Source organism: Cynocephalus volans, chromosome Y, assembly GCF_027409185.1.
Source record: "Cynocephalus volans isolate mCynVol1 chromosome Y, mCynVol1.pri, whole genome shotgun sequence".
Lineage (NCBI taxonomy): Eukaryota > Metazoa > Chordata > Mammalia > Dermoptera > Cynocephalidae > Cynocephalus > Cynocephalus volans.
In genome coordinates this window covers 4,746,804-4,773,346 of record NC_084479.1, presented here as the reverse complement: position 1 = coordinate 4,773,346, position 26,543 = coordinate 4,746,804, and the positions used below count along the sequence as shown (strand labels likewise).

The window sequence follows — 26,543 nt, the reverse complement described above, 5'->3', positions numbered from 1 at the left end:
GGAAGGGGCCACAAAAAATAATTACATTGTGTAGTGAATATACTAATTACCCTGATTTGATCACGACATATTGTACACAGGTACTGATTTTTAACTGTATGCCACAAATATGTGTAATCATTCCAATAAAAATTAAGTTGGAATTGACAAGTATAATTCTATGTATTTATGCTGAAAAATGTGGTATTTTGATATAAGTGTACCTTACAAAATGGTTAAATTATAAGGATTGTTAATATGAGATTTATGAAAGGACTCCTATGGCTCTGTGAAGCTGAAATCATATACAAAACTATTTAAATGTATTTATCTGTGGGTTAAACTATACCTTTTGTTCTCAAGAGAAAGTTATGATCCCTATGTCCACAAAGCCCAAATGTTAATGTTGTCCTTAAGCTTTTTTCTACAATATAATCAATACTGCAAAAGAACCCTTTGAGCTACTTAGCTTATATTATCAGTTCTGTAAACACAAATTATTACTCACTAATTAGTTAACCAAGTCAATTGTATGTGGATTCACAATCGTTCATTTAATGAAAATAAATCATTAAAATACTTATAATACACTTTTCACTGGGAATATTGCTTGCTTACAACAAAATACTAGCATCTTGCATGCTATAAGCTCCTATTTTATTTCCAACTATTAATAACTTCAAGTGCTACTATTAGAATCTACGGTCTATCAATTGAGTAGTGAAAATAAAACATAAAGAAATACATGGAAGAATCCTTGTTACTTAATTAGGAGAATTTCCTGTAACAGTATTTTCCAAAAGGAAAAAAAGGATTGTTGGGTTTTAGCAGTAACTATTGAGAAATAAGTGCAGGGCATCCAGGGAATAGTGAACAGAATTGTCATGAGTTCCTGTGTGCTCTGTGTTCTAGTATACAGAATAAGAGGAGTTCTGGGAAGGTTTGTCTATGCAAACGAGCACTCTTACTCCAAACGACATTTTAATCTGAACCTACTAATTTTCTTTTAATTCTAAATTTTAAACATGAGGCACATCAAATATGGAGCAAAATGTGAGCCACTCTTCAGGGCCACTTTTTGTCTTCCAGTTTCTACTGATGCAACAGTCCTTTAAGCCAGGAAATTCTCAAAAACAAATCATGAAAAAGTACAAAGTAAAACTTTATTTAAAACAGGTTCAGTAGCATACAGTAAAGACAGAATGTAACAAGCAATACCATTACAAAGCTACATTGAGGTACAAACTTGAAAATGTTTAACAATGATCAATGGCTGCAAAAATATAGATTAAATAAATCAATAGCTAATTTTGACATCTACTGCAGGCTTTACTGTTTAAGTAATAGAGAATAAATTTTCATCACAAAAAATGAGAATCTGACAGCTTCTACTAAGGTAATAAGCTGTGAAATCTATTCACTAGTTTTGCTTTGAAAGTATAGACCTAAGTGCTATGAGAAATTCTGACTCCATCAATATGTATTATTTAACTGGGATTCTTCAGTCATCATCTACTGTTGGCTTGATAGTTACTCCTCTTCTTATCTGACCCCAACCAATTAAACTGCAAAATGAAAATACAAGAAATCATGAATTTTAAATCCATTTCACTGGTATTACCACATAATCATGACAGAACTGTTTTTACCTGCCTAATTCTAAATTCATACTTGTTCACATAACATGCTCCTGTATAAAGAAAAGTCCATATTATTTCCTTAGATTCTTAGAACATTATATATGAGTTCTGGCCAGCACAAGTGAAAGAAAAGCAAGTAAGAAATTGCTGTTATGTATATGCTTATCTTCCTCTAACACGATATACTTACCCAAGCAAAAGTAGAAAAAAGAATACTCCAAGTCCCCCTAAGGAACCATGCCAATAACAAAACATCTCAGCTTAATTTAAAAAAATCTTTTCTCCTGGAAAAATGCAAAAATGCTTTTCTAACTTTAACGACACCTCAAGAGATTATAAAGACTTTAAAGGAAAATAAGCAAAAAACCAGAAGATCACACAGTGCATCAGTAAATTAGTCTTAACAGCAAAGGAACTTCTGTTTCAAAATCTGCTCTAGTCAATGATCATGCTGGTCATTCAGCAGAATAAAATCCACCTAACCATGGGTAAAAGCTACTATTCTAAAGAATGTAAGGGGAGGAGGAATGTCAGTAAAATAAGGGACATGTAGGCTCCAGACCCTTGTACTTCCAACAGAAACACCAAGTAACCAACCACATACTGACCAAACTAGCTTTGCTGGAAATCCAAAACCCAGCTTAGGATCTGCAGTAACCATAGAAACGCTGAAGCAAGGAAAAGCACATTCAAAATGGTAGGAATTTTCACAGCAGTTTGCCCACTTTTGCCTCTCAACCAGTGTTGCACTGTGTGGTAGAATCTAATCAATAACTAGTTCATCTTTTGAGGTGGAAGAAAGAAAATGAAACATGTTTTCAAAGTTTTAGTTTGTCCATGGTCTGTCCAAGGATCTAGTTCTTACCTTGCCTGATGTGGATCTCTGACAGAAACTGTGGCATAGTTTTAATATGAGCCTGGAGGGTGCTAAAAGCAGTAGCGGAACTGTAAAGACTGAGAGCTGTGGGGGTGTACCTGGGGGTAAATATTACAGGAATAGGAATATAACAAGAATAGTTAGGTTCAAAGAAGACACCAGGATGAAACTCTTGGAAAAAATAAAAACACTAAAAAGCAGCCATGTATATGGAGAAATTGAAGAAAAAGCACACACAGGCCCAGGAAAGACAAATGATTAGAAAGGCCTGAGAAAACCTTCAGCCTTCAGGCTTCATTCTGGCTGAATGGTGATGGTCATTCCCTGCATGGAGCCATTATGCAAAGACGAGGGAGAGGTAGCTGTTCTTTCAAATGTCCAATTCACAGCAAGAGATCACAAGACATAAAGGAAACAGAGAACATGGCACATTCACATGAACAAAATAAATTTCCAGAAACCAACCCTTAGGAAACAAAGACCTCAGAATTACTTGATAGAGAATTTTAAACAACTCTCTTTAATATGCCCAAAGACCTAAAGGAGAACATCAATGCTAACATATAGGAAATAATAAATGAACAAAATTATAATATCAATAGAAAGACAGGAATTATGAAAAAACAACCAACATATATTCTGGAACTGAAAATACGATGAATGAATTGAAAATTTACTAGACTGATTCAACAACAAGCCTGAACAAAAAGAATAAGCAAATCTGAAGACAGGTCATTTGAAATTATCAAGCTGATGATCAAAGACAGAAAACAATAAAGACAAATGAACAAAGCCTAAGTGAATTACAGACACCATCAAGCAGTCCAACATATACATCATGGGAGTACTTAATTGAAAAGAGACAGAGAGGGATAGAGAGCTTATTTGAATAAACACTGCCCCCAAAGTCCCCAAATATGAAAATATGGATATACAACAAAAACTCAAGGAATTCTAAGTATGAAAAACCCAAAGAGACAAACACCAAAACACATTACAGTGAACATTTAAAGTTATAGGCATGACAATAATCTTAGCAGCTACAAGAGCAAAGCAATTAATCACATGTGGAGGATCATCAATAAGATTATCAGCAGGTTTCTCAGAAGAAACCTTTAAAGCCAGAAGTCAGGAGGATGAAATACTTACAGTGCTGAAAGATACAGACTTGATAGGGATGTTTTGAAAGGTAATTTGCTAAGACTTCTCATGTTTATAGTGATGTTTCAGGTTTTGTTTAACTGTTTAGCCACAGGTGGTTAGTTCAGTAACTTGAAGCTATTTGTGGTACATAAAACTCAGATGTTTCTCATTAAAAACAAAGTCAGCCAGACTTCTGTTGTACTGGATTATAATAAAGCAGTTCATTTGTAAAAATAAATAAAGTGCTGAAAGTAAAAGACAAAAACAAACAAAACAAAAAGAATATAAACAGAGAATTCAATATCTGACAAGCAGCCCTTCAAAACTGAAGAAGATTAGACTTTCCTAGATAAATAAAAGCTATGGGGGATTCATTACAACTAGACTTGCGCTAAAAGAAATGTTAAGAAGGAGTCCTTTGAGTTGAAACAAAAGGATGCTAGACAGTAACTTGAAGGCATATGAAAATATAAAATTCTTCAGTAAAAGTAAATGCACAGCCAAATATAAAAACTGATATTAGTGTAAATTTGTGGTATCCATAACATAACAGTGAGGAGCCAGGTTTCAGGAATAGTTTTTGTATGTCATTAAAGTTATCATTTTAAAATAGGTTGTTATAACTTTAAGATGTTGTATGTAAAGCCTATGATGACTAGAAAGAAATATTAACAGAACATATACGGAAGGGGATGAAAAATCAAGCCTGGCTAATTCAGTTGCTTACAGCATAACTTTGTAATGCCAAGGTCAAGGGTTCATTCCCCATGCTGGCCAGCCACCAAAAAAAAAAAAATCAAAATCTATCACTACAAAAAATCAACTAAGCAAAAAGGCAGTAGGAGAGAAAATGGAAGGCAAAAAATATGTAGAATACAAATAACAAAATGGCAATAACAAATCCTTCATATCAACAACTACTTTAAATGTAAATGTATTAAACTCCCCAATCAAAAGAACTGACTGAATGAGTAAAAAAAACAGGAAACAATTATATACTTTTATTATAAGAGATTCACTTTAGATCTAAAAACATGTACAGGTTGAAAATTAAAAAATGGAAAATGGCATTTCATACAAACAGTAAACAAAAGAGAGCAAGGTGACTAGATAAAGAAGAAGAATATTTAATGATAAAAGGCTCAATTCACCAGGATGATACAGCAAATTTCAAACATGCATCAAACATCAGATATCTTAAGTACATCAAACAAATGATGACAGAAGAGAAGGGAGAAATATAAAACTTTACAATAATAAGAGACTTCTATAACTAAATTTTGATAAGACGATAAAACAATCAGACCAAAAAAGATCAATAAAGAAATAGAGGACTTGAACAACACTATAGAATGACTGGATCTAACAGGCATATATAAAACACTCCACGCAACAACAGTATACACATTTTCCTCAAGTATGTATGAAATATTCTCTCCTACAAACCACATGGTAGGCCACAAATAAAGTCTAAATAAATTTAAGAAGACTGAAATTATGTCATTTCAATTCTATTTCTTTTCCCCCCCTGCAATTCCATTTCTGATCACAATGGAATAAAACTAGAAATCGATAGCAGAAGAATCCATAAAAATGTGAAAATTAAACCAAACAGTCTTAAACAATCAATAGGTCAAAGAAGAAATCACAAGAGAAATTAGAAAACACCTTGTGACAAATAAAAAATAAACCACAACCTACCAAAACTTATGGGCAGTTGCTACTTAAAACAGTATGCGGCTCCTCAAAAAATTAAGAATGGAATTACCATACAATCAAGCAATTCCACTCCTGAGTAGATAACAGAAGAAATGAAAGCATAGTCTTGAAGAGATGTATATACATATACATTCACAGTGACATTAGTCCCAGAAGCCAAGAGGTGGAAGCAACCCACCTGTCCATCAACAGATATATGGATAAGCAAAATATATCACATACATAAAAGAGATTATTGTTCAGCTTTAAAAAGAAAGGAAATTCTGGCATATGCCACAACATGGATGAACCTTGAGGCAATTATGCCAAGTAAAATAAGCTAGTCACAAAGAGACCACAACTTAGTATAATAAAAGTCACAGACATCGAAAGTGATGATTGCAAGGGCTGGGGTTGGAGACAGTGGAAGTACTGTTTAATGGGTAGAGTTTCATTTTAGTAAGATTTAAAAAAGAGTTCTGAAGACTGATAATTGTACAACAATGTGAACACACAACACCAGTGAGCAGTACAATTAAAAATTATTTAAGATAGTTAATTTTATGTTACGTGTATTTTTAAAAACTGTCAAAGTCAGAAGTTTCATTCAGCTAGAATCCTCTTGTAATAATAGTGGACAAACACAAAACGATCTTTTGTTTTAAAAACCTGTTCTAATCTAGGAAATAGCCCACTCAAATGATATATTCCATGGTGAAGGTCTCTGAGAGTTTTATATTATTTATACTTATTTTTTTTAAAACTGGAAATAAGTTCATAACACAGAAGATTAAAATCAAATGAGCATAAATCTCAATAAAGCAATATTACTTCCCTAAAAGGCAATAAAACTTAACTTTTTGAATGTTAGTATAAATGAGATAAATCCTGTAGATTGTAAATAATGAGAGATCATTGTGGGGAAAAGTATTCAGTGAAAACTTAATAAGGGAGGTAGATAGTAAAAAAAGAACAGAGAGCCAAGGGTGATTTAAACAGTTATGGGGAAAACAAAAATACAGAAAAGTAAAGTTTAGAGAGTTTATATTAGAAGTCAAAGAAAAGGTTAAGTTGAAGCAGGCTTACATAAAGGCCCAGAATACTGGGGAGACATGAGGAGCTACTGGAAATTATTAAAAATAGTAAAACAAAATGTTTTGAGAAGATTAAATTTGACTAAGAATTACAATCACTGAACAAGAAAGAAAGAAGCCAGGAGTCTTTTTCCATAATTTACCAAATGTAAAATTATGATGATATATAGGCTACAATGTTATTCAGAATGGAAGTGGGGTAGATTCAGTAACCAATGCAGGAAAAAGAAAAAGTACAATTAAGAGTCAAGGATATACATATGGATAGGATGTTTCTTAGCTCTATCCACTAACAGGACTTAGAAGTCCTGCAGCAATGACAACACCTACTATCATTTAGTTCTTGCTTCTAAATATAGAGAAATGGGTGACTCCAGGAATTGGGACATGGAGAGTATAAGATTAAGACTGGGGCATTCTGTACTAGAAAGTAAAGAAGTGCTCAAAAAATTATAGGGCTATTTCAAAAGAACAAAGAGAGAAATTTGAAGGGGATTTCACTGGCTAATGTGGGACAATTTGATTATCAAAATGAAAACAAACAGCACCAAATCACAACCTACTGAGTAAAGCAGACAACTGGGGGTCCACATTATAGTATCTAAGTAAATAAATATACAAGAGAAATGGAACACCAAATAATAAGTGTGGAGAAATAGAGAATTAGAAAAAAACATATCAATTTGCTGTCCTCAAAATCAAAATTAATTCTGGCAAGAACAATCAAGTGGGAAGGGGAGAGGCAGTGTGATGAAGTGCGGGCTATTTCCAGAGTCTAAAGGGGTCTTCCCATAAATTGCCTATTATTAGCAATAATAAAAAAAGAAATTCTATAGCAGAGAAGCCAGACAATGCTCTGACCTCATGAATAAAATTAACCTCCATAACTAGGAGAAACTAGATGTCATATGACTATGAACATGATTCTCTGACAAGTACACATCACTTACCTATACAGCATTCTGACCAGAATGCATAATCCCAATTTAATCAGAGACAATATCAGACAAACCTAAGTTGAGAACATTCTATAAATTAACTGGCTAGTATCCTTCAAATGACAATTCATGTTAAGGCAAATAAAGACTGAGAAACTTCCATATTAAAGAAGACTAAAGAGACAAAAACAAAACACAAAAGAAAACATAATATGTGACACTAACTTGGAGCAAGAAAAATGTTATAAAGAGCATCACTGGAACAAGTGTCAAAATTGGAATCTGGAGTAAAGATTTTAGTATTTTATCAATGTTAAAACTTCCGAATTAGTTATATAACAAATTATCCTTACTCTTAGGAAATATACCCTGAAATATTAAGAGATCGAAGTATGTAACCTATTCAAGTGATTTCAAAAAAGTTAAGTTAAATGTTTATACAGCTGGCCTTCCATTTCCATGGGCTCTGTGAATTCAGCAACCAAAGATCTAAAATAATTGGAAAATCAAAATAAAAAATAATAATACAACAATAAAAAATAATACAATGTAACTATTTATGTAACGTTTACATTATATTAGGTATTATAAGTAATCTAGAGCCAATTTAAAGTACTTGGGAGGATGTGCATAGCTTATATGAAAATACTATGCCATTTTATATCAAGGATTTTAGCATCTGTAGATTTCAGTATCCACCAGCAGGGAGTGGGGAGATGAATGCAGGGGAGGTAGGGGTGTGTGTGCGGGGGCGGGGTGTAGGGCATGGTGTGCGTGTGTGTGTGCGCGCATCCGGAAACCAGTCCCCCACAGATACCAAGGGACAACTGCCTATAAGTATATATGTGTATGTTTGTATATTGATAAAAAGTCAGACACAACTGAATTACTGATTCTGAATTGTTTGATTTCACGTAAGGTGTGCCTGAGATTGAAGGAAGCAAGCCAGCTGCAATACTTGGAGACAATGACTAGATTGTACCTTTATACACCAGGATTGAAAATACAGATTTTAAGTCATCTTAATATATAACTTAGAGTAACAAGAACCAATGAATTCAAGGCAAAGTGTGTGTGTACACCAGCAAGAAAATACAGCAAAACCGACACACTTACCGCCAATGTTTCTCAACTCTTCGGCTAAGGGCAATTTTTTCTCCTACTTCTGTGCACACAGGATTAGTAAGAACTATTTTACCCAAATCAGCCTTGACTGCAGTAACTCTTCCTCCTGTAGAAAGGGATCCTACGTTCACCATAAGCACTTCATTCTTAGATAGCTTTTGTACCTATGAAAATAAATACAGAAAAAACTCAAGTTAAAAAATTATTTCCAAAATAAAGTATGAATTTACAAAATACTGCTAGAAATAAATACTTTATGGAAGGAAACTTTATACTTATGAAGGAAAAAACTAAAGTTCTGTACAAGTTTCATTATAATGGAATTTGATCTTCTATATATATCCTACAGTTGTCAAAACAAAAGGTTTAGGGCTGGTCAGTTAGCTTTGTAGGTTAAAGCATGGTGATGATAAACCAAGGTCCAGGGACTGATGCCTGTACCAGTCAGCTACCAAAAACCAAACAAACAAAAACCCAGCAAACAACAACAAAACGTTTATTTGGCATTTAAGAAATTTACACAAGTCCACCTCTAAAGTAACGTAAGTATAACACTGACCAGACAATCTCTTAAAATGGAGCTGAAAATTCCTTTCATGTACTCTAACCATTGTAACATAGCACAATGCATTATCTTTTCTATGTTTAGATGTGTTTAGATACACAAATACTACTGTTATGATTTTGCCTGCACTATTCAGCATAGTAACATGCTATAAAGTCTTGTAGCCTAGGAGTCACAGGCTACATCATATAGCCTAGGTGTGTAGTAGGCTCCACCTAATGGTTTGTGTAAGTACACTCTATGTTTTTCGTACAATGAAATGACCTAATTCTTGTATCCTCCTCACTAGGAGATGCATAACTACAGTTAAGTGGGTTCTAGAGGCCTAATTACACTCATGCGTCCTAGATTAAATTATCTGAGCTTCTATCACCTAAGTAATATATTAGCTGCTATTTTTATTGCTTTGTTCACACTTATGGCCTAATGCCCAAGTTCAATCACAGTAAGTTGTCATGTTTCATTAAAAGTTCAACAGTAAAAAAGTCTTTATTAAAAGAACTCAGGAAAACAATGACAAATGTCAGTTTTACAAGCATATGACTCACATTCAACAATTTTTCTGTTACGGTTCCATAATTTAACTGCTCCCTACAATGCAAAGGGCTTTATGACCATACCTGTACAGAATTTCTAGTACTATAATGTGAAGAATACATTCATTTTAAGATTACATAAATGAGAGAAAGATTAATTTTAAGCACCAAGTCAACCATTAGTGAGACCCAAATAAGTGCAGAATGGACTCTGATGGAGGCAATTAAGTAGAAAGGTGACATACTCTGTGTTACTATAAAAAGCATACTGTTAAAATGGTAATGTAGAATTCTACGGGTGATCTTTAGTTACTTGTATCTCTTCCCATAATTAGCATATCTTGGAGATATTTTCGTCAAAAATATATTAACTACCTTATTTTTTTTTTTAATGGCAAGTTTTCCTATTGCTGTTTTTTAAAAAACAACTGCAGTGAAGCTGAGATAGAGGATTTGCACATTAAAAAGTATGGTAATTATCGCCAGTGATCTATAAAATGTTACAAACTCATACTTTCTCTAGTTTATGAGTGTTAATTTCACTGTACTCTGGCAAGCTGGGAGTTGGTATTTTTCCATTTTTGCCAACTGAATCTTACTGAGTCTTCTGTTAAAGTCACATGTACGTTAGAAAAAGTCTTTATGATAAGTGACAAACACATTTTCTCATTTAAAAAAATTTTTTGACTTGATTATAGTTGATTATCATATAGAAAATTCCAGTTTATTCACCTTTCATTTTTTTTGTAATTCCATTTTAACTATGAGACAGTAAACACAAAACCAGTTGTACTATCATGTTTTCTCTGTGTTTTTGAAATAGGAATTACAAAAAGCATTTACCTTTGCTGCTTTTTTGTCTCCTTCTGTCCGTACACCTAGAAGGCGTCTAAGTAGAAAATAAGAAATTTCCAGTTCTGTGAAGATATCAGGTAAAGCTCCAACTGCACCAAGCATCTGTCCCACCATTCTGTCAGCTCGGCACAATGTTGGGTCAATTTTTGTTCCAACTCCTAGTATAAAATAAAACATACATATTTCAACATTTCTTAGAATGCCTGCAGAGCTAGGGCTGGCTGGTTATCTCAGCTGGTTAGAGCTCTGTGCTGATAACATCAAGATACTGGGTTCGACTCCTGTACCAACCAGCCACTCCTCCCTCCCCCCAAAAAAGCCTGCAAAGCTAAACTATCCTAACAGTTAAATTTTGCTAATACCATATGATAGCTACATAATCAAATCTCTACTTTATCTAAAAAACCAGAGAATTGGAAACAAGTTTGCTGAAAATTTAAGAACAGTCTCTACTTAAATTATAAATAAAAGGCAAAATAATACATGACCAATCAAGATAAATTTTATCTAGTAAAAGATATTTAGTCTTTTTTTTTTTTTAGACACAGGGACATGGGCTGGTCAATTAGCTCAGTTGGTTAAAGCACAGTGCTGACAACATCAAGATCAAGGGTCTGGATACCCTTACTGGCCAGCTGCCCTCACAAGTGGGGAAAAAAAAAAAAAAGGAAAAAAAACAGAGACAGGATCTTGCTCAGGCTGGGGTGCAGTAGCTATACATATGGGCAATCCCCCTACTTATGAACATGGGACTTTTGGCATGCTCCAAGTCCATCCCTCCTTAGGTAACCTGGTGGTCCCCCCACACCTGGGAGGTCACCATACTGATGCTGAACTTGGTGCAGACATCACACTGGCATAAGTCTTAGGCTCAAGAAACCCCCCAGCCCCAGCCTCCTGAGTAGCCGGGACAATAAAGACTGAAAAGATAAAAAGTTCATAAAAACTGATTTGCAGAAATAATATTGATAATGTTTTTGGTAGATATAAATGGTTGTCATTACATTTTTCCACTTGTATGTTTATACATTTCAGTAATAAAAAGTTACATTAAAAAATTCCCAGAATTCTCATGCTTACAAAATAAAAATAAACCAGCCACAGTCACATACAGTAACTCTTAATTATGAGAAGGTGAAGAAATTAAAAATATATATAGCAAGGAGAGGACAGCAAAATGGCAGAGTAATAGCCTCCAAAAACCTCTCTTCACCATTAAAAATAATGAGAAAATTGACAAAAATGTCAGAATGAAACTCTGGAATTTAATGAAAGGCTTGAGGCAATCTGAGGATGAGTGTAACTTAAGAAAAATGTCCAAATCTAAGTAAGAAGCAGAGAGTTTTGTGACATTTTTGTGTCCTAGTCCCATCTCTGTTCACCAACTCTTAGGTGGACTGACAACTAACAATCTACATTTGTGGTAAAAAACTGGCAACCTGGTAGTCACTGGAGGGAGAAGACCAGGGCTGGAGCTCTCTTAGGGTCTCATACCCAGAAAATTATCATTGACCTCTCTGGTGTTTCCAAAGACAAACTCTTTTTCACCCAATATTTTCTTCTTTAATCCAAAAGTAAAAGAAAATAGGACGCTTCTCACAAAATCTCGCCTTGCCTGGGTAATACACCGAATAGAAAATACACTGAATATGAAAGAACTAGAAAGTACATCAATTACTTCATCAATTCCTACAAAATGGAAGTTAACTTTTAGTGTCAGCCCCAGTGTAAATTCAACCTTATATGAAACACGTGGTATTTCTGCATAACTTCACATTTGTAAAATTTACACTTTAAGGAATCAAAAACTGTGCAGCTAAGCGTATACTAAAATCATGTAACTCTCTTATTCTTGAAGTTATATTATACATAAAACCAAAAGTTATTTTTTTTAACGTTTTTAAAATAGGTCATCTTTATTCCTAGTTTCATAAAACTGTAAATATAAGCAATCTGTACATCTTTTTTAAAAATTTATTTTATTTATTGAATCAAAATCAATTATACACATTTTGGGGAACATTGAGATATGTTGATCAAATCAATATTACTAGCATATATATTGCTACAAATCATAATTATTCTTTATGCCCCTTGTCCAGTCTCTCCTCTTCTCCCATTTCATCCCCATCCCCCTTCTAGTTACCCTAGATTTCTTCTCACCTTCTGAAAGAATAATGGTTACTCTGTTAATTTTTTGCCTAGATGATCTGTCCAGTGCTGAGAGATGTGATCACGTCCCCCAATATTATCATAGAGCAGATGCTTCTTCTGTCACTCTGGAATGGGCTTTGTAGAGAGAGACATGCTTTCCTTTTCTATGTCTCTGCTGGTAACCCTCCTTGTGTGAATGCACTCCAGTGGTTGGTGGACCATCTGCATGGTGGTTGTGGTGTCTAGTTGCTTTCGTGGCAGCCATGGTTATTGCGGAGGCTGTGGTGGGCCACCCACATGGAGGTGCTGTTTTTGGTATCCTCTTTGGCACTGGTGGTATGCCTGGTTGTGGGGTGTGTCTGGTCCCCTTCTACATGCCTCTGATCCCTGGGTGAGATCCAAGGAGCTGGCTCAATGTGCCTGGTTGGGGGAGAGGAGTCCAGTCCCCTTCTCCATACCCCAGGTCCCTGGGTGAGCTCTGAGGCACTGGCATGTTGTGCCTGGTTGTAGGAGGGCAGTCCCGTTCCCTTCTCCATGCTTCAGGTCCCCAGGCTGGCCCCGAGGGGCTGGCCCAGTTTGCCTGGAAGTGGGAGTGGGGTCCGGTCCCTGGATCCAAGCCTCCAGTTCCCAGGCAGGAGCCAAGGTGCAGGTGGTGTGCATCGGCTGGAACTACTTTTTTGTCCTTTGCTTCTAACAAGGGGAACTTCCTGTGGGAACCAGTACTTGAGCTCTGTGGTTTAGCTAAATTGCTGTTTTGTTGCTGTTTCCCTAGGGAAGGCTTTTTCCCTAGGGAAGTGCAGCTTAGGGTTTAATGGTTGATCTTATAGGTACTTCTGGCTCTCCAGAGAACCGGTGGATCTGTGTTCTGTAGAATCTCTGACTTGGCCCTGAGTTTTTCATTAAACTGCACCCCATGCAATTCTGCATTCCTGACCATTCTCCTCTGAGTGGTCCCATGCTGATTGGGAAGCAGGTCGGCTGTCCTTGCTGTGTCCCAGTGTTCTCCTGGTGGGCCCATCTCCCCCACTGCCCATGCTCCAAACACTTCCCATGGGACAGGCCCTGCACCAGTCCCTTGCAATGACTCATTCGTCTTTGAATGGCTCCCCTTTTTACAGTTGTCTGTGGCTCCTCGCTCCTGCGTGGGCCCATGGGATCCCTATTAGTGGTCTTGCTGTCCTCGGGGCAACCAAGGCCCTCTTCTCTCCTGCTGCCTCCAAGTACCTCCATCTGAAGGGCACAGCTGCTGCTTCTGCCGGATCCTGCTCCATGCACTCAGCAGCTCCAGCCTCAAAGCAGCCTGAGCCCAAAATGCTCAGAGCAGTTTTTCCTTTCTCTCATCATAGTTTTCCCACCTTCATGAACTTCGTAGGTCTCTCCTCCTCTTCCCCTGAGCTCCAGTGGCCCCAGCTTGGCTGATGTTACATTTTTATAGTTGTAAATTGGTTGCTTTGTGGGAGAGAGTAACGCTGGGAACTGTCTATTCCACCATCTTGACTGGAACCCCAAAAGGTATTCTTTATGCATGAATATATTATTTTACAAACATATAAAATCAAGAACTTAACCAATGTACATTTACCCATCCCACTGCTCTATACTAAATTAAAATATCAGATTACAGACATAACCTCTTGGATAATCCATTTTACACAGAAAGTAACATGAAGAGCCACAAATAAAAGCTTGTGGTTGAGAGTAAAATCCTTACCAATAAGACCCCCTGGGGCAGCATACTGAAGATCATTGTGTTCAGCAAAAAGTGATACAATTTTGGAAAATATTGGCTTACACATGAGTTTTCCATCTGTATCTTTGGAAACAATACCTGGTCGGACTTCTATCTCCTGGCCGACCTGAAACATATAAATGGAGTAATTGAAGTATCTGGGACAACACAATGAAAATTTAAATGTAAATGGTCCTAACAAGTAGACTGCTAAACTGAAACAGCATTCCTTCTTCTACAAGCGTACTTCAAAAAGATTGTGGAAAGACTACTTTATCTTTCCATTCTATTTTTTTTCAGGAACTTTCTAAAGTACCATTGTATATGCAAAATCAATTTCAAACATTACTATAAAAGGAATAAAAATCAAAACATAGAAGAGATTTCTAAAGCTAACTTAAGTAATTAGCTATAAGAAACCTATGATTTAGACATAAGACATATTTAAAAGACACAATAGTAAGCAAAACATTTTTAAATTTTTTAAATTAACTATTCTTTTTTGTGTCTGGTCATTACAGAGATCTGAACCTTGGACCTTGATGTTACAATACCACGTTCTAAATGAGCTAAGTTAATTTTAAAATTTTTCTTTAAAAACTTAACTTTTAGATTTGATTTTACCACATTTTCTTCCTGGTTAAAAAGAATACAAAAGTTTAAAATTCAGTTTACCTTCAAAACTCCTTTTAAAATACTACCACCAGCTACACCTCCTCTGAGATCATCAACCTCATAGCCAGGTTTGTTAACATCAAAGGACCTAATAACTGGCGAGGAAAAAGGGAAGAAAGAAAAACTATAAAGCTTATCTTGCTATTTCAATTACAAGAAATAGTTTTTCACATTATCTTCTCTATGAGAGTAGCTATTTCAGATTTACAGTGTAGACTTGCTTTTGTCAGAAAATATATTATTCCAATACTTACTGTAGTCTTTTTATTTATAGTGTGAAAAACAAAAATAACCTGATTGATAAGTGACATATTATTGTTTATCTGTCCTATCGAGCATTAAGGTTGTGCATCCTTAATGTAAAAACTCCAAATCCAAATGTTCCAAAATCTGAAACACTTTGAACATTGACATGATGCTCAAAGGAAATGTTCTTTGGAGCAGTTTGGATTTTGGATTAGGAATGGTCAACCGATATGCATTTTGCAAACATTCCACACCTGAAAAAATCCAAAATCTGAAACACTTGTAGTCCCAAGCATTTTCAATAAGGTATAACATTCAACCTATATTATATTATTCAACACTGTATGTGTGTGTGTGTGTGTGTGTGTGTGTGTGTGTGTGTGTGTGTGTGTGTGTGTGTGTGTGTGTGTGTGTGTGTATCAACATTTGAAAGGATGACTGTTCTGCACTGAACTATGTTCCCTCTAAATTCATATGTTGACCCCCTAACCTCCAGTACCTCAGAATGTGACTGTATTAGGAGATAGCATATTTATAGAAGTGATTAAGCTACAATAAACAGAAGCCATCACAATAAGCCCTAATCCAACCTGCTGGGGTCCTTATAAAAAGAGAAAATACAGACATGCAAAGAAACAGCAGGTATGCAGGCCCACATTTAAAAAAACCCAAAAAACAACATAGTGAGAAGGTGGACATCTGCAAGCTGGAGGGAGGAGCCTGAGAAGAAACAAAATCTGCTAACATTTTGATGTTGGATTTATGGCCTCCAGAACTGTGAGAAAATAAATGTTTGTTGTTTTAACCACCAGTCTGTGTTCTTTTGTTATGACAGCCTTGGTAGAGAGAATCCTACTCCCATTTAAAGAAAACTGTGCATATATATCTGTGTGTATAGAATTACTTGAATTCAAAGAGATGTGGTAATATACAGTTTGCTCTAGTGATGGGGACTAAATTTTTTCTTCACACACATCTATATTATATGACTTCTGGAATAAAATTTAGTTTTTAAAGTACAAAGTAATTCTAGGTCTATGTAATCTGTGCTTAGGAGAGGAGAATAGTGATCCTTAACAAAGGGTGTGCTCCATAATCATTCAACAGAACATTTCCACAAAACACAAAGGAGGCTTGAATAAAGGCCTCCAAAGCCTGAAATGTTTGTTTTGGAAAAGCTCCAACATCTCCATGCATAAACCACAAAATAATCAAATCAGACCAATATCGATACTTTAAATTTAAAATAAGGTAAAACAAACATGAAAATTATCATTAATGGTAAACTGAAATAATTTGCACAGAAGCTCTAAGAACCTGTTACTCATTAAAACATTATCTTTCTATAAAGAATACTACATTATTCCAATCTTGATCACATAACACAGCATATACTTAGCGCAAAAAAGTTAACAGTTACTGTTTTATTCAGGACTCTGTCCTTCATCCAGTAATGTGATCTAAGTAAATGGCCAAAATAGTCTTAGAATTAATCCATCATAATTTATTAATTTTAATTTCACCCCACCTTAGTCCAAAATGGAAGGTTGCTTTTAAATTTCATAAACCCATTCTCTTTTTAAATTTCAAAAAAAGCATATGAAACTTAAAATTTCTTGTCACTTCTGCACAAAGTACAAATAATAATAAACACTTTAAAGGGGAATCAACAATGCAGAAAGATCAAGTCAACAGTTAAAGCCCAACACATAATGCATCTTACCAATAAGTCGGGGTTCTGAAGTAAAGTCTCTTGTAGGTACTGGAATTTTCTTTACTATATACTCACAGACAAATTCAATATTGTATTTCAGTTGAGCAGAAATTGGAATAACAGGAGCTCCTTCTGCTACTGTACCTATATGACAAAATTCAGCAAGAACAAAATTCATCAGTTTTATAGAAATTGTTCTGAACATCTGTTACACAAGACAGCTATTAAGATTACTAAAATAGATATCCAAACATCTCCATACATATGGGAGCAATAGATGGAAAATAATCATTCTGTTTAGAAAGATCACAATATTGTTTGTTTTCCTATCTGAAAATATATACTATTTCCTTTAAGAGAAAAAATATTAAGTTACTTTAATTCTATATTTAGAGGATAAAACTGATTACAGAAATAAATATAGCACTACCAGAAAAGAAACTCTGCTAGTGGAAAAAACTCTCAGGAAGAGGTTATGACCAAATATATGTCAAGATAAAATTACAGACTCTTTGCTTATCAAAGTCTACTGGCACATATAAAATGTACTCCTTATTAATTAAATGTCAAATCAGCTGGTCAATGGAACGGACCAAATGCAATGAAGCTCTTATAAACATAACTTCTTTACCACACAGAAGGGTTCACAGTCAGCCTTTCTAATAAGTAACAAGGACAAGAAATCAAATGTCAAAAATAAAATGCAAGGAAAAGGAAGAAAGGAAGAAAGGAAGAAAACAAAATGTATCATGTTTTCCCCCAAAGGAAAACAATATGTTAGAGAAAGGTACAGTACAAAAGATTAAAGAAATCAGTATTGGTTCCAGTTTTGGAAACGGATACTCAATAAGAAGAAAGTGTCAAAAATAATCAGAAAGCATAATAACAAATAAAAATGCTTTCATTCACTATACTATGAATGGAAAAGGTTTTCTTTAATTTGATTATAATGTTTCCTGTATATAACTTAACTTCTAGCTAGAATTTACTTTTAGTGCATCAAACTCAGAAACTGACTTCACACCTTATATCACATGGCTAAAAGCAACAAAGGTGTTTAACAAGGCCTACAACCATAAATTCACTGTTTTAGGCATTCAATTATATTAAAACATCTGGATCAAATGCCTCTCAAAGCGATCCATACATTTCTTACATATTATGGGTTCTCACCTTGTACAAATGCAAGGATCTGTTCATACTGTTCTTTAGCCTGACTTTCTTTTACCAAATCAATTTTATTTTGCAGAATCAAAATATGTTTCAGTTTCATAATTTCTATGGCAGCAAGGTGTTCAGAAGTCTGAGGCTGAGGACAAGATTCATTACCAGCTAAATTGATGATAAAAAATTAAAGAAACAACAAACATGATGAGTAGTAAAAATAAGTTAGCACCTAATAAAGAGATCTTCAGATTCCTACTCAAGGCAAATTCCTGGACACCACTGTCAAATATTTTTGTGTACCCTGTTTAAATTCCATGCCTGATTCCTTGGATCTTCATTGTTGTTTATAACTCCCTTTCCTGGTACTAAGCAAAACCATGGGCTCAACAAGTCTGTCTTCTCAGGATCTACCCATTGATAGGGGTAACATGTACCTCTGGCTCTACCTAGTGTTTGGGATATTTTCACCCAGTCCAGAATAGTTAAGAGTAAGTCACTTAATGCAGTCTATGAATTAGAACTATCCAAGCCTACTGGAGCAGACAACTACCAAGATGCCCCAATGATCACCATTTTGTAGTATTTACACCTTTGTGAAATTTCTCCCTTTAAATGTGGAACAGGCCTAATAACTTCTAACCAACTGATGGGATGTCACTTTTCAAATTAGGTTACAAAGACTCTGGATCTCTCAAAACAGAACCAGTCATGTAATAAGGACACTGAGGCAACTTATGGATAGGTTCACAAAAACAGAAACCAAGGCCCAAGTGAACTTAAAAGCAAATTCTCCAGCTCCTGACAAGTCTTGAGGTAATGCTACCCCTGCTGGCATATTTACTATAACCTTCTAAAAGATCTTAAGCCAGAGACACCAAACCTCCTGAGCCACAGAAACTATGCATAAATATTTGAGGTTGCAAGCCACTAAGTTCTGAGGCAAACATAGTTATTCATCACCAAAAGGGGAAGTTTCTTCAAAGATAACCAACAATGTATTTGGAAAAAATGTATTTTGTTTAGTACACCAAAGATTATCTTCCCCAAGTTATGATGTTCATTTGTTTTATGCTACACCCGTGTGCCATGCTTTTGAAAAAGTATACCCTCATGTAGTAAAGCATTTGGCCTTGCCCTAGTAGTAAAGAAGAGGCCTGACCTTTGTCCTGGCTTCTTGAATATAATCCAGACCATCGCTGATATGACTGTCCTTGTTTAGGCATAAGCCAAAAGTCTTAGGCTGGCGGTTAGCCATGCCAGAAAGAATAACCACATGATATAGTTTGAAGGGTTGAGGTCATGAGGTATCAGTCAATTACATGGGCAATCAATCATGCCTATGTAATGGAACTCCAATAAAACCTCTACTAAGGTGAAGTACCCTGGTTAGCATTATTTTACGTATAAAAAGTAATCACTACCTCCATAAAAAGGGAACAACGTTTGGCTCACATTTGGAACCCTGCTGGACTCTGCCTTATGCATTTCTTCCTTCTGCTGATCTTAATCTGTCATTTTCCCTGTAATAAACCACACTAGGACTATATCTTTCAGTGGGTTCTGTAGGGCATTCTAACAAATTATCAGACTTAAGGGTAGTTCCAGAAACTCCTTGAACTTGCAGTTGATGTCAGAAGTGAAAGCAGTCTTATGTGGAAGGCTGTGCAGTATAACATTACATTTGGCTAAACTACACAAAAATCCAACAATCTTTTGATGGGTCACATAGGGAGGAAAGTATAACCCTTGGAAACTTCCAAATGGGACTTGACTTCAGCATCTCAAATGAATCAGACAAACTGCTAAATAAAACTGTTATGTCAACATTGCAATAGATGGTCCAGAGATACTGAAGACAAACAAGCAAGAAAACACATGCTTTTACACCAAAAAATCTAAATTACACAATGGATAAAATCATATGATTTAGAAAGCAATGCACTGTTGACTTTAAAATAAATTTTGTTTGCATACTACCACACAAATTCTCACAAGATATCACCCCAAATTCCCTATGTTTAGTATTTATAGTTGGTTGGCATGGATATTATTATGTATGATCTATTAATTCCCATTTATGCTATCTAAGTTCTCTTTTAACACTATATCAAATTGACCCCACATTGATTTATCCAAACTAGCTCTGATAAATTTACCTATCAAGAGAAGAGCTGCATCCATCACTGCTGCACCATTCAGCATAGTAGCCATCAAAATATCATGACCAGGACAGTCAACAAAGGAAACATGTCTAACAATTGAGAAATAACAATCAACCTTCATATCAATTAATACTTAAACACACAAGTCACAGGCTTCTTAGTTAGATCACTTTGAAGGTAATCTTGTTGCAAAGTAAAATGGCCACAAAACCTGGCCACCAGAATTTCAAAATAAGATTATGAGCTAAAATTAAAAAGACTGAAGATCATTACATAGAACATAAAATTTGCTAGGTGCAGATATAAATCACACAGACAAGATTCTAAATAAGCTTAGGAAAACTCCCAAATCCAATCAAAGTGAAGACATGGGCTATATACAATATGCTGGGAATAACAATGATTTAAAGCCAAAACATATGAATTGTTAAGAACTGTGTTTTATTTCCATCCACATACGCTCTTCATGTCTTCTGCCTGTTTTCTACTTGGATCCTTTGTTTTTACTGTTGTGTGTTGAGAGTTCTTTACGTATTCTAGTTTCATTACACATGTGATTTACATATATTACCTTGAAGTCAGTAGCTTGTCTTTTAATCTTAAAAGGGTACTTTGCAAAGCAATTACATTTTTAATTTTGATAAAGTGAACCTTACTAATTTTTTCTTTCATTAAGTGTAGTATTTAGTGCAATGTTTAAAAATGCCTTAACAAGCCATAAGTCCTAAAGATCTTCCCCTCCACTTTCTTCCACTGTTTTTATAGTTTTTACCTAGTGTGTATTACATACAAATGTGTGTATAGTCTGAGTATATACTCAACATTTATAAATAAAACAAATTTTAAAAATCCTAAAGTAGAAGGGAGACAAGCTAAAGTACAAAAAAGAAATAATTAAAGATGTGCTTGCTCCTCTCCTACCTAAGACACACAAACAACAATGTTTAAAACTAAAGTAGCATGGAAAAAAAACCATCAAATCTAATAATTTCATTCTTCTTACGTGCTGATTCTTCATTAATGAACTTTTGTATACATATTTTAGCTAGGTTTAAATAACTGGCTTTTCAAGTTATATTTATTATACACAATAACAACATAGTTTTAAAAAAGAAGAAGAAGAAGCTATTTAGCAACTATGGTAACCTGTCATTATCTCCTGGCCAGAAAGTGTTACTCAAGGTTTCTTATATATTTTGTCAGAAATGCATTTACATTAACTTTAGGTTTCAACCACTGTTTAATATCTCTGCTATATATTTCAACAAGCACAAGAAAAAAATGTGTGCTTAGCATAAAAATGATCACCTGACTAGTTTGAAGTTCCCTTTGGTCCCTGGAATGTCTGTAGGAAACTCATCTGGTGTACTACTTCCACTGGATCTATAACATTCTGGTCGTGGACAACTTGAGTCATCAAGTTTGTAAATCTAAAAGTTTCAATAAAAAGATCGAATTTGTTATCTGCATATTCAACGATTAAAGTAAAATAGTTTCTACTTTCACAATATACAATGTACCTTGGCATTAGCATATCCAAGCTTGATGGTAATATTTCTCTCCAATTCATTTTTGAACCTGACAGTGTGAACACCAGAAATGGCTTTTACAACTGTGGATTTTCCATGAGCAACATGACCAATTGTACCTAAAAAAACAAACAAACAAAAAAACTAATTTGTATGCACCCAATTGCACCAAATATTTTGATAGAAAAATCAAAGCTACAACTCACTGAAAATATTTCCATCTATAATCAATATTTATTTCATTTTTTCCCTTTCTACATACCTTTTCTACACAAAACTTGTTCTGAGACATGACTGAAGAGAACTTTTATATAACTCAACACCTTGTTTACAAACCATACTCATTGTAATGTGAACTATGCATTAATCTCAAAAAAGATACCTTCACTTAAACACTCCATGAAAGATACACAAAACTTTGCCTGCAAACAGCTGGCCATTATTAGCTCAGGTGGTCACAGCACCGTGCTCATAACACAAAAGTACTGGATTTAATCACTGAACAGCCAACCCTCCCCCACCCCCCAACACTCCAAAAAATAATATTGTTTGCTAAAATACATTTCCAAAGTGTGTTGAATAGAATAAGTCTGACAAGCCCTAAAACAAAAAACAACAACAACAACAAAAGGAATCCAATGAACTAGAAAATAATCCCAGTATGAGAATAACACTGTTAAGAGTGGTATGTTATATAACTTTTTAATAACTGAGTATTACTAAGTTGTACTGTTTACATAACAGTATAATATACAAAATTTACACTCAGCCAGCATAACTTCCCTTCTAACAATGTCAATTAAGAAAAAAACATACGCTACTTAATATCGGCTTATTTACCTATAAAAGTAACACCTTTTTTTTTTTTGGTCTTTTTTTGTGACCGGTAAGGGAATCGCAACCCTTAGTGTGGTGTCGTCCGCACCGCACTCAGCCAGTGAGCACACCGGCCATTCCCATATAGGATCCGAACAAGCGGCGGGAGCGCCGCTGCCCTCCCAGCGCCGCACTCTCCCGAGTGAGCCACAGGGTCGGCCCAAATGTAACACCTTTTTACAAACACTGCTTTTACCATAAAGCAGTAAGCATTTTCACTTCTTAACTCCTATGTACGCATCACAGTATACTGCTTTTTCATGTATCTGCTTGTTTTCATCACATCTACTCTGAAAGACAGAAATGGAAGAGTATTCTTTCTGTGTCTCAAGAAATCTAGCAGGTGCTTGCTCACAAGGGCTCAAATGTATTTCTTAAGTATTTGAATCCTCCTATAATTCCCTGTCGGAAAACAGTCAAGTCAGGACTCTAGAACTCTAGTACTCCATGCAGTCCGTCATTCTTACCTATATTAATCGTGGCTTGTCTGCTGATAACTTCGTGTGAAAGTGGAGTCAACTTGGTAACATCCTGCAAGGAAACATTTTCTTTTAAAGCCCTGAACGGAAGACAAACCAAGACTCACCTTCGCCTTCTCGTTAGCTAACTAACCTCACCACCACCTATTTCGCTCTCCGGTGTTTACTGTAAAAGTCGTCTATTCAAACAAGTAATTTTAGGGATAAAGAGATTTTAAAATGGTTCATACTTACAAAAGAGAGGACTACCTCCTTTACTCACTATAGGAGATCTGGAAGTCCCAAACTTCGGAAACATTAACACCGAGGAGAGTTATCAACACTCCCTTTCTATAAATTTACTAGAAGTACAAATTCCTTCCCCGACCTTCAGAGATGAAATCCTCAATTACATTTAACATGACGACGTTTCAGCTGAATCCTTTATAGGCTCGAGGTTCCACGATCCCACCCCCCTGTCCCGCCCGCGACTGGCAGCAGTACAGGCAGTAGCGCCAGCGGACGTTAGGACGCCCCGCTCCCAGGATCCCTCTTCACCCATACTTCTGACAGCCCTGCAAGGCCTGGTCCCAACGCCTCCCAGCACACTCAACCGTCAACCACCCAAGCTCATTCCGCATCCGCCCAAAGCGATCCCTCACCAAGGTGGTGAGATCCTGGCGATACAGATGCGGCTGACCAGGACTCACTGCAGTACCACCCACCACCATCTTGTCCGGAGAGGAAGGAAGTAGCCCCAGAGACCGCCTGATGGTATGCCGGCCCTCTTGTGAGGGAGGGGCAGCGGAAGCGGGACGGCCAACTAGGGCCGCCTGTATAGGAGACTGACCGGTGCAGCAGTGGCCTCACTTCTTGTCTTTCTTTCCGCTTGGATTTGCAGAGTGAGTGCCGGCAGGCGTACTAGAAAGCACGACGCAAAGTTTTAGGACTTATTGGTCGCAGACCTGTTCGATATTTGTGCAGGCAACGCTGAGGGCAGCCCCATAAAAAGTTCCCTACAAGGAGGGTGATGCAAATCAGAGGCACGCTTGCAAGGGAGAAGCAATTTCCGTTTCCTGTGGAATTGGGCCAGAGTTTACTGGAGTCTGGGGATTTTACGTGGGATGTGACTGGAGAGGGAGGCAATGTCCCTTTTTGTGTTTGTTTTATTTGTTTGCTTGAACGTATTTTTATTATTCAGTAAGGAGAGATGTGCTCGAGGCCTGCGTGCTGAGCCGGCCACGCGCACGGCGCCGCGCAGCCCCTGGCGGGAGGCAGGAGGACACCCTCGCGCGGAGGTTTGAAGGGCTCAGCGGCTCAGGGCTGGGAAAAGCAAAGTCCCGCCTTCTTAGCGATTTCTAGGACCAGGGAGGCTATCTGTGGTGACGCTACACTGCGTTCAGAGTGTTTATCCTCGGCTAGAAAATAGGTTTTAAGAAAACCCAATCCTTTGATGAAACAATTACAAATAAATCGGTATTTAAATTTGAAAAAAAAATTTGTTCTTAATCTTTCCAACGTGGTTTGAAAGTACAGTGAAATAATTCTGAAGAGTGGCCACCTCTGCATGGTGAAGTTTTCAGTGATTTTAATTTTTCTCCAACCATCTTCTGCTTTACAAGTTTTCTCTCATAAACTTAAGAAATGTAGGTAGAGATAAATAAGAATAACTGTTGACTATGTGGTACTCTGTACTTTCCAAGTGTCGGTTTTATTTAATCCTCTCAACAGTCCATTGAAGTAGATTTCTGTTTTAGTTGGAGGAAATTGAGTTAGATTAACTTTTCATGGTCCATCAGCCACTAGGTAGTCGAGCTGGAATTTATAATCACTGTGTCTTACTGCTTCTCCTCCTCAAGGCAATGCTCTGTCTTCTCTCAAGTTTACTGTACGGTCTGAAACTCAGCCTTTGTTCCAACCGGGCATGAGCGAATACATTCCTGTATGAAACTTCCCCTGCTCTCCTTAAAGTAGTTATCCTTAGTTATCTGTATTTATGTTTTCTAATTATAAATACCTGTTTATCGTAGTGGAAAATCTGCACAACATTGATCTAGGTAATGATTTTTTGGTTGTGATACTGAAAGCACACGTAACAAATGCAAAAATAGAAAAAAGGGATGGTATTTGCAGCAAAAGAAGCGACTAAGTGAAGAGAGACAACCTACACGATGGAAGAAAATATTAGTAAGCTGTACGTCTGGTGAGGGGCCGATATCCAAAATATATAAGGAACTCAAAACAGATGAATACGAAGACAACAACCCACTTAAAAAAAAAAAAAATTCAAAAGGCCTCAGCAGGGGCCGCAGCGTGGCTCACTCGGGAGAGTGCAGCGCTGGGAGCGCCGAGGCCACGGGTTTGGATCCTATATAGGGATGGCCGGTGCACTCACTGGCTGAGCGTGGTGCAGGCGACACCACGGCCAGGGTTACGGTCCCCTTTCCGATCACACACACACACACACACACACACCCCTCAACACACACACACACACACACACACCCCTCAACACACACACACACCCCTCAACAGACATTTACGGTCCCCTTTCCGATCACACACACACACACACACCCCTCAACACACACACACACACACACACACACCCCTCAACAGACACACACACACACACACACACCCCTCAACAGACATTTATGCTCCCCTTTCCGAACACACACACACACACACCCCTCAACAGACACACCCACACACACACACCCACACACACACACCCACACACACACACCCACACACACACACACCCCTCAACAGACATTTCCCAAAGGAAGATATACAGAAAGCCAAGAGGTACACAAAAAAATACTTAGCGTCACTAATCATTAGGAAAATACAAATTAAAACCACGGTGAGATACCACCTCACTTCTGTTACAATCAAAAAGATAAAAGGTCAGTGTTGGAGAGAATGTGGAGAAAAGGGAACTCTTACAGTTCTTTCTGGGAATGTAAATTATTACAGCTATTATAGAAAAAAGGGATGGAGTGTCCTCAAAATACTAAAAATAGACTTCCATACCACCCAGTAATCCCACTTCTGAGTATACATAAGTTATGTGTTGCTTAACAACAGGAAAGTTTCCTGAGGAATGTGTCATAAGGCAATTTTGTCATTATGTAAGCATCATAGTGTACTTAAACAAACCTATAGATATATGATATATAGCTATACTATATGGATTTTTATCGTTTACTACACCTAATCTGAATAGTATAGCCACTATGATCTTACGGGACCATCATGAGTTAAACGTTAAGTTGTGCATGACTGTGTATTAACAGGAGCTGAAATCAGTATGTCTAAGGGATATTTGTACTCTAATGTTCTTTGCAACAGTACTCGCAATAGCCGAAATATAGAAA

The 26,543-nt window shown here is 36.4% G+C and overlaps 1 protein-coding gene across 1 annotated transcript; it reads right to left on the bottom strand.

Annotated features, from left to right (window-relative positions):
- Window positions 1-1,123: 1,123 nt before the first annotated feature.
- Window positions 1,124-23,903, bottom strand: LOC134368922 (eukaryotic translation initiation factor 2 subunit 3-like). Its single transcript, XM_063085158.1, has 12 exons — window positions 23,823-23,903; window positions 23,170-23,233; window positions 21,818-21,945; window positions 21,606-21,727; window positions 20,292-20,386; window positions 18,142-18,300; window positions 16,978-17,112; window positions 15,009-15,103; window positions 14,316-14,460; window positions 10,439-10,608; window positions 8,486-8,658; window positions 1,124-1,544 (listed from the first exon to the last, which is right to left on the bottom strand). Exons 1-12 carry the CDS (start codon window positions 23,889-23,891, stop codon window positions 1,481-1,483), a joined length of 1,419 nt encoding a protein of 472 aa, XP_062941228.1. The 5' UTR covers window positions 23,892-23,903; the 3' UTR covers window positions 1,124-1,480.
- Window positions 23,904-26,543: the final 2,640 nt, after the last annotated feature.